Here is a 13,445-nt window from a genome sequence, read left to right as displayed (position 1 = left end):
CAAACACGTTAAGCGTGATATAACAGTTCCTTCCTCAGCAACAGTCAATATTACTCGGCAGTAAGGACAGCCTGTTAGACATCTTTGGTCGCCGTGATAGATCTGTACATCCCGAACAGTTATGCTTCCTCTGTTCCCCACGCCGGTGTTGACATTATCTGCCGAGGTCTGCGGAACTTTCTATCATGCCGAATGATAACAGTGGACAAACACTGGACCGTCACTCGCTACCAAGTCGATAACAGCCATCAGGATTGTCGTCCGTCCGCGCCCCTTCCGAAACTTTTGGTGACAACAGAGATTCTTTGCTATCACGTGACATCGTAATGTCTGATGACGTCAAATGAAATATGAAAACTTTGGGCGTATATCTAACAAGAAACTAAAAATCGTCCATATTTTATCAAGCCCGAGAAAGAGCTGGTTCGCTCATTACTATTGACATCAACTCGTACCCGAGAAAGAATTTCACTTTCACCGTCGAAAATATTAATACCATGTACACTTACGTTCTTTGTGGATTGGTGCTGGCACTTGGAAGCCATGTTTGGGCAGAAAAGGCAGTCTGTCGGAGTGACTTTGAGTCCTTTGTGGACAAAGAGTGTCAGACTATGTGGCAGTGCGTTTGGGGTAAAGCAATAAAAATGCCCGGATGTCCAGCTAAAGATCTCATATTCAGCAAACGTTACAAGGTGTGCGTAAGGAAAGGCAGCGAATTCGATGACTGCGATACTGATATCAACACATGTAAGTAAAATTAGTATCCGTAAAACAAAGAATTTCAAAACTGCAAATAACCTTCCTTGGTAACAATTCTTCTGTTTCTTTCCAATTCTGGTTCAGATATATTTTAAGTAGTATGCACGACGAGAAGTTGACCTTTTATGTACGCCATCAAAATACTAATCTTAAGTTCGATCCGTGTAATAAAGAATAGGAACACTACTAAAATATATGCATTAAACGTTTTGTTTTACATTGAATCAGTTATCCACATAACTTTGCTATCTTACGATTAAAAAGACCAAGCAAACTGAGCGTTGTTTCATACAATATACATGTGTAGTTATATTTGAGTAATATAAAAACAACGCTGATATGAATGGAAACATTTTATTTGACAAAAAAATCACTTCTGATTGTAATTTTCTTAAATCTATATAATCATTTTAAATTATTATAACAAAAGAATTAAATAATATTGTTAGTATGTTTAATTTGGCGATTTTCACTTTTTACTTACTGGCAGATAGAATGTCCGCGCATTGTCAATTCCTAACACGGGCTATATTTCTTGTCTTCAATTTTTCATTGTATTCGTGTGTATGCATTAACTTGTGAACACTTGACCCAAAATTGTAACTATACACTATTTGACATGCTATCGACACGGAAAACTTTCTTATATATTTGACATGCTATCGACACCGGAAAACTTTCCTATCTGTTTGACATGCTATCGACATGGAAACTTTCCTGTCTATTTGACAAGCTATCGACACGGAAAACTTTCCTGTCTATTTGACAAGCTATCGAGATGGAAAACTCTCCTATCTATTTGACATGCTATCGACATGGAAAACTTTCCTATCTATTTGACATGCTATCGAGAGGGAAAACTGCCCTATCTATTTTATATGCTATCGACACAGAAAACTTTCCTATCTATTTGACATGCTATCGAGATGGAAAACTTTCCTATCTATTTGATATGCTATCGACACAAAAAAACTTTCCTATCTATTTGTCAAGCTATCGAGATGGAAAACTTTCCTATCTATTTGTCAAGCTATCGACACGGAAAACTTTCCTATCTGTTTGACAAGCTATCGACACGGAAAACTTTCCTATCTGTTTGTCAAGCTATCGACACGGAAAATTTTCCTATCTGTTTGACAAGCTATCGACACGAAAACTTTCCTATCTATTTGATATGCTATCGACACAAAAAACTTTCCTATCTATTTGTCAAGCTATCGAGATGGAAAACTTTCCTATCTATTTGACATGCTATCGACACGGAAAACTTTCCTATCTATTTGTCATGCTATGACATGAAAAAACTTTCCTATCTATTTGACATGCTTTCGACATTGAAAACTTTCCTATCTATTTGTCAAGCTATCGACACGGAAAACTTTCCTATCTATTTGACATGCTATCGACACGGAAAACTTTCCTATCTATTTGACATGCTATCGACACGGAAAACTTTCCTATCTATTTGACAAGCTATTGACACGGAAAACTTTCCTATCTATTTGACATGCTATCGACACAGAAAACTTTCCTATCTATTTGACAAGCTATTGACACAGAAAACTTTCCTGTCTATTTGACATGCTATCGACTCAAAAAAACTTTCCTATGTATTTGACATGCTATCGACACGGAAAACATTCCTATCTATTTGACAAGCTATTGTACACGGAAAACTTTCCTATCTATTTGACAAGCTGTCGACACAGAAAACTTTCCTATCTATTTGTCAAGCTATTGACACGGAAAACTTTCCTATCTATTTGTCAAGCTATCGAGATGGAAAACTCTCCTATCTATTTGACATGCTATCGACATGGAAAACTTTCCTATCTATTTGACATGCTATCGAGAGGGAAAACTTCCCTATCTATTTGATATGCTATCGACACAAAAAAACTTTTCTATCTATTTGACATGCTATCGAGATGGAAAACTTTCCTATCTATTTGTATGCTATCGACACAAAAAAACTTTCCTATCTATTTGTCAAGCTATCGACATGGAAAACTTTCCTATCTATTTGGTGACCGATTCTATTTTTGACATGCTATCGACACGGAAAACTTTCCTATCTATTTGACATGCTATCGACATGGAAAACTTTCCTATCTATTTGACATGCTATCGACACGGAAAACTCTCCTATCTATTTGACAAGCTATTGACACGGAAAACTTTCCTATCTATTTGACATGCTATCGACACGGAAAACTTTCCTATGTATTTGACATGCTATCGACACGGAAAACTTTCCTATCTATTTGACAAGCTATTGACACAGAAAACTTTCCTGTCTATTTGACAAGCTATTGACACGGAAAACTTTCCTATCTATTTGACATGCTATTGCGACACGGAAAACTTTCCTATCTATTTGACAAGCTATCGACACGGAAAACTTTCCTATCTATTTGACATGCTATCGTACGACACGGAAAACTTTCCTATCTATTTGACATGCTATCGACACGGAAAACTTTCCTATCTATTTGACATGCTATCGACACGGAAAACTATCTCCTATCTATTTGACATGCTATCGACACGAAAACTTTCCTATCTATTTGACATGCTATCGACATGGAAAACTCTTCTATCTATTTGACATGCTATCGACATGGAAAACTTTCCTATCTATTTGACATGCTATCGAGATGGAAAACTTCCCTATCTATTTGACATGCTATTGACACAGAAAACTTTCCTGTCTATTTGACATGCTATCGACTCAAAAAAACTTTCCTATCTATTTGGCATGCTAACGACACGGAAAACTTTCCTATCTATTTGACATGCTAACGACACGGAAAACTTTCCTATCTATTTGACATGCTATCGACATGGAAAAAACTTTCCTATCTATTTGACAAGCTATCGACACGGAAAACTTTCCTATCTATTTGACAAGCTATCGACACGGAAAACTTTCCTATCTATTTGACATGCTATCGACATGGAAAACTTTCCTATCTATTTGACATGCTATCGACACGGAAAACTTTCCTATCTATTTGACATGCTATCGACACGGAAAACTTTCCTATCTATTTGACATGCTATTGACACGGAAAACTTTCCTATCTATTTGACATGCTATCGACACGGAAAACTTTCCTATCTATTTGACATGCTATCGACACGGAAAACTTTCCTATCTATTTGACATGCTATCGACACGGAAAACTTTCCTATCTATTTGACATGCTATCGACACGGAAAACTTTCCTATCTATTTGACAAGCTATTGACACAGAAAACTTTCCTGTCTATTTGACATGCTATCGACTCAAAAAAACTTTCCTATCTATTTGACATGCTAACGACACGGAAAACTTTCCTATCTATTTGACATGCTATCGACACGGAAAACTTTCCTATCTATTTGACATGCTATCGACACGGAAAACTTTCCTATCTATTTGACATGCTATCGAGATGGAAAACTTCCCTATCTATTTGATATGCTATCGACACAAAAAACTTTCCTATCTATTTGACATGCTATCGAGATGGAAAACTTTCCTATCTATTTGACATGCTATCGACACAAAAAAAATTCCTATCTATTTGACATGCTATCGACACAGAAAACTTTCCTATCTATTTGTCAAGCTATCGACACGGAAAACTTTCCTATCTATTTGACAAGCTATCGACATGGAAAACTTTCCTATCTATTTGACATGCTATCGACATGGAAAACTTCCCTATCTATTTGATATGCTATCGACACAAAAAACTTTCCTATCTATTTGATATGCTATCGACACAAAAAACTTTCCTATCTATTTGACATGCTATCGAGATGGAAAACTTTCCTATCTATTTGATATGCTATCGACACAAAAAACTTTCCTATCTATTTGTCAAGCTATCGAGATGGAAAACTTTCCTATCTATTTGACATGCTATCGAGATGGAAAACTTTCCTATCTATTTGTCAAGCTATCGACACGGAAAACTTTCCTATCTATTTGACATGCTATCGACATGGAAAACTCTCCTATCTATTTGACAAGCTATTGACACAGAAAACTTTCCTGTCTATTTGACATGCTGTCGACACGGAAAACTTTCCTATGTATTTGACATGCTGTCGACACGGAAAACTTTCCTATCTATTTGACATGCTGTCGACACGGAAAACTTTCCTATCTATTTGTCATGCTATTGACATGGAAAACTTTTGACCTTCGACATGAAATCTCTATTATTTGACATGCTTTCGACATTGAAAACTCTCCTATCTATTTGACAAGCTATTGACACAAAAAAACTTTCCTGTCTATTTGACATGCTATCGACAAAAAACTTTCCTATGTATTTGACATGCTATCGACACGAAAACTTTCCTATCTATTTGACAAGCTATTGTCACGGAAAACTTTCCTATCTATTTGTCAAGCTATCGACACGGAAAATTTTCCTATCTGTTTGACAAGCTATCGACACGGAAAACTTCCTATCTATTTGACATGCTATCGACACGGAAAACTTTCCTATCTATTTGACATGCTGTCGACACGGAAAACTTTCCTATCTATTTGACATGCTGTCGACACGAAAACATTTCCTATCTATTTGTCATGCTATTGACATGGAAAACTTTCCTATCTATTTGACATGCTTTCGACATTGAAAAGTCTCCTATCTATTTGACAAGCTATTGACACAGAAAACTTTCCTGTCTATTTGACATGCTATCGACTCAAAAAAAACTTTCCTATGTATTTGACATGCTATCGACACGGAAAACTTTCCTATCTATTTGACAAGCTATCGACACGGAAAACTTTCCTATCTATTTGACATGCTATCGACATGGAAAACTCTCCTATCTATTTGACAAGCTATTGACACAGAAAACTTTCCTGTCTATTTGACATGCTATCGACACGGAAAACTTTCCTATCTATTTGACAAGCTATTGACACGGAAAACTTTCCTATCTATTTGACATGCTATCGACATGGAAAACTTTCCTATCTATTTGACATGCTATTGACACAGAAAACTTTCCTGTCTATTTGACATGCTATCGACTCAAAAAAACTTTCCTATCTATTTGGCATGCTAACGACACGGAAAACTTTCCTATCTATTTGACATGCTATTGACACGGAAAACTTTCCTATCTATTTGACATGCTGTCGACACAGAAAACTTTCCTATCTATTTGTCAAGCTATTGACACGGAAAACTTTCCTATCTATTTGACAAGCTATTGACACGGAAAACTTTCCTATCTATTTGACATGCTATCGACACGGAAAACTTTCCTATCTATTTGACAAGCTATTGTCACGGAAAACCTTCCTATCTATTTGACATGCTGTCGACAGATAGCATGTTTCCTAAAACGTTCAAGCACGTAATCTCAAACCTTTGATAATGAAAATTCAATACACACGAACTAGACTGCGCCACGCAGCGGAAAATTTTCTAAGATTAAGTACAAAAATGTGCATGAGGACCCTTTTTTCTTTCAAATGTGCATTTTTAGAACATTTCACTCGGCGAAAATGGGGAGCAAAAAGACATGTTTGCCCCCCCCCCCGTCCTGTGGAACGGGGGGGGGGGGGGGGTGCTTCATACGCCCCCGACATCCGTAGATATCAGAGACCAAGCAGTATTACACCCGTAGGTATGGAAGAATTAGATAATGCATGGTCAGTGTATTAAAACATCAGCTGTAATTTAGCAAGACACATACATATTTAAGTTGATTTTTGTTGGTGACATATTTATAAGGGATATAATGCCCTTTTAGTGTTACAATGTCACTAAATATATCAACCTTGATTGTTGTATCCCACTCTGAAGTGGTCCTAAACGCTGTTTGACGACATTTATATTTCCTGTCTAAGCCACTCGTCTATTTGATGTAGATTCTGTTTGACCTGATCATTCATACAGACACCAAGTTACATCTAGTTACCAACTTATATGTCTTCAGTTAAACCGGACAAGCCATGTGCAGACAAACCATGTAAGAATGGGGCTACCTGTACGGGGCTTGGAGACGGAAAGGGTTTCTTCTGTACGTGTCCCCCAACACACACCGGACCTACATGTGAGACCGGTAAGTTATATAACCCAGGCTCTCTTACCTCCAACGATATCAACACGTCTTTAATCTTTAACGTTATTCCCGCTGAATATGCTTGTTCTTCAAGATACAATTGTATCGTGAACAAAGTTCCAAGATGTTTATTTCAAAAACCTTTAGAACGCATGCCCCTACCAATGTACATGTACGTCGGTCTACGCGCAGCCTTCTCTGCATTAGGGTGCCACATGACTTGCCTTGACTCTGTATTGTTGTTTAGGGTGCCACATGACTTGCCTTGACTCTGTATTGTTGTTTAGGGTGCCACATGACTTGCCTTGGCTCTGTATTGTTGTTTAGGGTGCCACATGACTTGCCTTGACTCTGTATTGTTGTTAAGGGTGCCACATGACTTGCCTTGACTCTGTATTGTTGTTTAGGGTGCCACATGACTTGCCTTGACTCTGTACTGTTGTTTAGGTTGCCACATGACTTGCCTTGACTCTGTATTGTTGTTTAGGGTGCCACATGACTTGCCTTGACTCTGTATTGTTGTTTAGGGTGCCACATGACTTGCCTTGACTCTGTATTGTTGTTTAGGGTGCCACATGACTTGCCTTGACTCTGTACTGTTGTTTAGGGTGCCACATGACTTGCCTTGACTCTGTATTGTTGTTTAGGGGGTGCCACATGACTTGCCTTGACTCTGTACTGTTGTTTAGGGTGCCACATGACTTGCCTTGACTCTGTGCTGTTGTTTAGGGTGCCACATGACTTGCCTTGACTCTGTATTGTTGTTTAGGGTGCCACATGACTTGCCTTGACTCTGTACTGTTGTTTAGGGTGCCTCATGACTTGCCTTGACTCTGTACTGTTGTTTAGGGTGCCTCATGACTTGCCTTGACTCTGTACTGCTGTTTAGGGTGCCTCATGACTTGCCTTGACTCTGTACTGTTGTTTAGGGTGCCTCATGACTTGCCTTGACTCTGTACTGTTGTTTAGGGTGCCACATGACTTGCCTTGACTCTGTATTGTTGTTTAGGGTGCCACATGACTTGCCTTGACTCTGTACTGTTGTTTAGGGTGCCACATGACTTGCCTTGACTCTGTGCTGTTGTTTAGGGTGCCTCATGACTTGCCTTGACTCTGTACTGTTGTTTAGGGTGCCTCATGACTTGCCTTGTCTTTGTATTGTTGGTTAGGGTGCCACATGACTTGCCTTGACTCTGTGCTGTTGTTTAGGGTGCCTCATGACTTGCCTTGACTCTGTACTGTTGTTTAGGGTGCCTCATGACTTGCCTTGACTCTGTACTGTTGTTTAGGGTGCCTCATGACTTGCCTTGACTCTGTACTGTTGTTTAGGGTGCCTCATGACTTGCCTTGACTTTGTATTGTTGGTTAGGGTGCCACATGACTTGCCTTGACTCTGTATTGTTGTTTAGGGTGCCACATGACTTGCCTTGACTCTGTGCTGTTGTTTAGGGTGCCTCATGACTTGCCTTGACTCTGTACTGTTGTTTAGGGTGCCTCATGACTTGCCTTGACTTTGTATTGTTGTTTAGGGTGCCACATGACTTGCCTTGACTCTGTACTGTTGTTTAGGGTGCCTCATGACTTGCCTTGACTCTGTACTGTTGTTTAGGGTGCCTCATGACTTGCCTTGACTTTGTATTGTTGGTTAGGGTGCCACATGACTTGCCTTGACGATGACAAACTTTCCAGTGTTCTATTGGGTATCCATGGTCTACCCAATAGAACATGAATGATAATGTAGTTCTTACACAACTTTATCATATGCTTTAACAGGCAGAAAAAAACCACTTTATTGCCTCATTTTGACTTAACCTTCTACGAAGAACCAAGTGAAATGTTTAATACTATAACCTTCCACACTTTATTCAAGAGTCTTCACAATATTCCTATACTGTTCGAAAAATATGATTCCATAAATCTGCCCAATGGCAATTCTTTCCAGTGGTGACTAACCTCGACATAGCCACTATCTGTGCCCACAGTCCTGACCTTGTCATTGCCCATCCCAAGGAATGTCAACTCTTCTACAACTGTAGCCATACCTACCCAACCATCCCTCGCTTCTTCGAACAGAACATGCAGGAGTGTCCCTATCCCCAACTCTTCTCCACTGAAACCAAGAAATGCGAAGCATTCGAGGATGTCCAGTGTACTTACAGAGAGGAACACAAATCCGGATGTAAGTAACAGCCGGTTCTATAATTAAAATGTACCAATCACACTGATCCGGATATAAGTAACAGTCCGGTTCTATAGTTAAAATGTACCAATCACACAAATCCGGATATAAGTAATAGTCCGGTTCTATAGTTAAAATGTACCAATCGTGCCGTGTTTGTATATGAATTATCTTCCTGGAATCCAAGTATAGTAAATCAAGCTATTGCAGGTAAAATGCAATAAAAACAGATTTATTGCTTCCTTTAGGTTGATTTCACCAAATCACCAAAACTGAATGAACCAAATTAATAGAATGGCTTATTTTCTGTTGATTAAGGTGACTACCGCCACATCAAATGCCCTGTAGCACACTGCGTACCATGTGACATCCGGTTTCCGAGTTGTGAGTCGCTACAGGACGGCATGTACCCACATACCACTAGAGTTGGCACACCTTGGTACATGGTTTGTAAGAAAGGACGCACAGTCAGTACCGGAGTGTGTCCTGTAGATCAATCGACCCGGAAGCAGTTATACGTCACAAACGGAAGTTGCAGCTCATTTAGCTTGTAAACGATGGAGGTAACAAGATGTTTATTGTACAGGGAAATAAACTTTTCGTATGAACTCATTACGACTTGTACAACAGACTAATTCATGTTTTGTCACAAATGTATGTTTTCACAATTTGTTATTTATTAATTCATAATAACATAACATGTTTTTAAATAAAGGGAAATTTCTTACTCAGTCTGATCGTACAAATGTAGTTAATTTGTAGGCCTATTCTTTAAGCATTTCAAAGTCTGTCTGTTCCATCGTTTACAAATACCCGGAGATAGAAGGCAAACACCGGATACCTCCCGTGGAAAGCCTCCTCTCTTGTTTGATATACAAGACATGAGGTTAACTGACACACTTTATCAAAGAAGATCTTTATCATTGTGTCACAGACATAACCGGTTCTGATAAAAGTTTAAATAAAACACACCAAATATTTGTGTACGTAATCTAGTTTGATCCGTATCACAGAAATCTACCATAAGAAATAACAGATGGTTAAAAAGCGTCTTTTCACACATGTTATCCCTGAAGTTTGGGAGTTTGTTGGATGCCCGTCCGGTTATCTATATAATGGCGGTAAACACAGGCGGAGTGCTAATGGTTGGAATTGGTAAACTATTGCCATCATTACCGAGACCTGGTCAGACGTCATCTATCTCGTCCGTATATAACTAGTATAGACTCACCAAATCAAACACACTATATAACTTTGTAGTATATTTCGCTAAGTGTTTTTCATTTATTCACAAAGCTAAATAAAACCTTAGCTGTCATAATATCACGAATAGGATTTGTTGCCGAAGTTGATAGCGTAAGCTCTAGTACTGCCGAGTTTGTGAAGTACATGTAAATCTGATGTATTTCGTGTAACGACGTAACCAGAATCCCACAATATGACAATAACCTTTCTGGCTAGCTTTTTTCTCACTTTTCTGCAACTTTAAAATTTTAGATATCTAAAATTAATTTGAATTCCCCAAGTGACAATAAGCATCTCATGTATGACAAAAATTGTCGCTGCCAGTTTCGAGTGATTCTTTGTAAGGTTTGACTTATTAATTAGTTGGACTGTAGCTACCGCGTTCTAGTCACAGAGGGCCAACTCAATGAAAATGGATGTTGTCATAATTTTTTTTTTTTTTGGTGGATGGACGAATGAGTTATATATGACAGTCATATGATTTTTTATTTTCAAAAAATACGAGATTTGAAAAATTATTTAAAAATCGGGATATTTACTATAAAACAGAGATAGTAAATATCCAGATTTTTTTTTATAATTTTTCAAATCTCGTATTTTTTGAAAAAAAATCATATGACTGTCATATACAGTATACTCATCAGTCCATCCACCAAACACAAAAGAAAATTATGACAACATCCATTTTCAATGAGTTGGCCCTCTGTGGTTCTAGTGACTCTTTGCTAGGTTTGACTTATTAATTAGATGGACTGTAGCTGCCGGGTTCGAGTGACTCTTTGTTAGGTTTGACTTATTAATTAGATGGACTGTAGCTGCCGGGTTCGAGTGACTCTTTGTTAGGTTTGACTTATTAATTAGATGGACTGTAGCTGCCGGGTTCGAGTGACTCTTTGGACTGTAGCTGCCGGGTTCGAGTGACTCTTTTGCTAGGTTTGACTTTGATGGACTAATTAAGATTATATCATGTTTTACGATGAGCATCGAAGACAATCTAATTTTATTCAAAATGGCATTATCTATTTTTAAAAGCATTAAATTGCCTTCTTAGGGGATTTATGATCATATAATTCTCCTAGTTTTGCGGACAAATTGAACAACGCGTTATTGCCCAGGATACATGTACAAATGTAGTTATATAACTGGCGTGTCCTGTACAATAAATGTCATTAGTTTGTCTCTGGGCATTACCCGGATATAGGAGCCAGCACCATGGCCAGTATACGATGTAATCGGTGTTACCAGCCGATAACTCTCATTAGCAGGAAGACAGGTGTCGTTCAGTCGTATTTGTTTATCTGAGGTTCAAACACAGCACCACATTCCTGTTCTATCACCTACCGATAAGACCTAAACACCAGACACGCCTTATAAGGTCAATTTGTATCACGACATTCCAACACTTTTAATGTCCATGAAAATAACTTCGTGAACATTACTTACATACATGTAATATATAAAAGTTATATATATAATTAATGCCAAAACTATTAAAGATACCCAACCGCCGACAAATGGTATTTTTTCTCTATCAAAAAACAGGAGCAGACGAATAAGAATTTTTCTTCAGTTACAAAAGTTAGTTACTTTACAACATAACCACCATTGAAAAGTTTGAGCTTCTTATTCTAATTTAAAGGTAAACATATTAAAAATAATTATTTGCATCCCGAAAAAAATTCCATGGCATGAGGGGTACACTGTAATGTCATTGTACCCAAATTGATACCAATACACGTATATTTCTCTTATATGACATTTGTTGCTTGGTGTGCTTAACTTTTTTCTGTTTTGTTTTCAAAAAGAGCATAAAGACTTTATTTTGATGCTTTGTTTTTGTTATTACAGTGCTTATTTTTATTGTTAGAATGATTAATAGCATGTGTCGAAATTTCTAGTTTTGTCACATGATGTGTACCCAAATTGATACCCAGCAAGAAAAAATGTATAAAATTAAGAAAAAATCAATTTATATAGATTTTTGTTATTTTACTTTATAAAGGGGACGTAATTGCCTTTATTATAACGAGTTATACTGAATACAGTTATACATTTTACTGTAAAAATTGTACAAGTGTTTTCATAACGGTACCTGTGCTAATTTGGTACCCCGTAACACCATGTAATGACTTGTATGATATTTCAATGATTTAAATTCAGTTTTCTGTGGCATTCACCTAAGCGTATATAGTTCCAATGTGGTGTATATGTTAAAAGACCACTATCAATTATTTTTAATGATTGTAAAAACTTTAAATGTAAAAAGACTACAAACATATTTATGAATCAATCAAGTTACAAAACACTTGAATCTAGTAACAGTTTTAGTAAAAATTAAGATGGTGAAATAACGCTATAAAATGAGCAATTTGCACGTGACTAAATAAAAAAATCATGTGTGGCAACTATATTTTATCTATTTCTGTTAAGTATTTATATCTTAAAATTTAATTATTTAAGAAAATTTTCTTTGAAGAGGCCTTACGTTTTAAAAAAACACTATCGTAGTACAAATAGTAATTGTCGCACGGCCACATTTCTAGGGATTAACATGATTAGGTCAGAGTTATCAATTTCAAAGTTATCTTTCCGAGAAAATAACAAAAATAGTTACACAAAACGAAGCATAATTATCAATAAATGATGCATCTTTGGTATCACCACTGAGAAATGAGTAAACTTTAACAACACAAATGTTTTAGGTATTTTTTTCAATTAGGGTATCAATTTGGGTACAGTATCAATTTGGGTACAATGACGTTATGTTTGCCTTTACCTAAGATCAATATGATTTATACATCAATGCACACTAAAATATTTTCCTTTAGTATGACTTTTTTCCAAACATGAAGAGTGAATGGACTTAACACTGTACCTCATATCACAAGACCCACAAGACAGGTGTAAAGGTGTAGCAACTGAATGGTAAGTACCTATCATAAACACTGAAAACTACTTACACTTTGTACCTCAATTAACCCTGAGTTTATTAAGTATGAAATCCTCAACATTTATAAATCGACATCAAGTATCACTAGAAGGGAGAATCAACAGTATTTTGTTCATGTTATTCCAGCTGCATTCGGTAATGATTCCCTAGATATTACTGATAGAATCTAGGCATTATTGCATGTAATCAATTCCTTAGTGTCCATATTATTATAAACGTTCACTTTT

The 13,445-nt window shown here is 37.2% G+C and overlaps 1 protein-coding gene across 1 annotated transcript; it reads left to right on the top strand.

Annotated features, from left to right (window-relative positions):
* The first annotated feature begins 393 nt into the window (after nucleotides 1–393).
* Nucleotides 394–9,755, top strand: LOC138336977 (protein jagged-1a-like). The gene is made up of 4 exons (XM_069286628.1): nucleotides 394–747; nucleotides 6,719–6,844; nucleotides 8,787–9,023; nucleotides 9,342–9,755. The coding sequence occupies exons 1-4, from the start codon at nucleotides 498–500 to the stop codon at nucleotides 9,575–9,577; spliced, it is 849 nt and encodes a 282-aa protein (XP_069142729.1). The 5' UTR covers nucleotides 394–497; the 3' UTR covers nucleotides 9,578–9,755.
* The last annotated feature ends 3,690 nt before the right edge of the window (nucleotides 9,756–13,445 follow it).

Source organism: Argopecten irradians, chromosome 12, assembly GCF_041381155.1.
Source record: "Argopecten irradians isolate NY chromosome 12, Ai_NY, whole genome shotgun sequence".
NCBI classification, from domain to species: Eukaryota; Metazoa; Mollusca; class Bivalvia; order Pectinida; family Pectinidae; genus Argopecten; species Argopecten irradians.
The sequence above is the reverse complement of the archived record's forward strand: the minus strand, read 5'-3'. Positions and strand labels throughout refer to the sequence as shown.

Excerpts from the sequence above, each read along its gene's own strand:
- LOC138336977 (XM_069286628.1), top strand. The coding sequence starts at position 498 with ATGTACACTTACGTTCTTTGTGGATTGGTGCTGGCACTTGGAAGCCAT. Across the intron at positions 748-6,718 it reads CGATACTGATATCAACACAT|TTAAACCGGACAAGCCATGT; the intron begins GTAAGTAAAATT and ends ATATGTCTTCAG. Across the intron at positions 6,845-8,786 it reads CGGACCTACATGTGAGACCG|TGGTGACTAACCTCGACATA; the intron begins GTAAGTTATATA and ends AATTCTTTCCAG.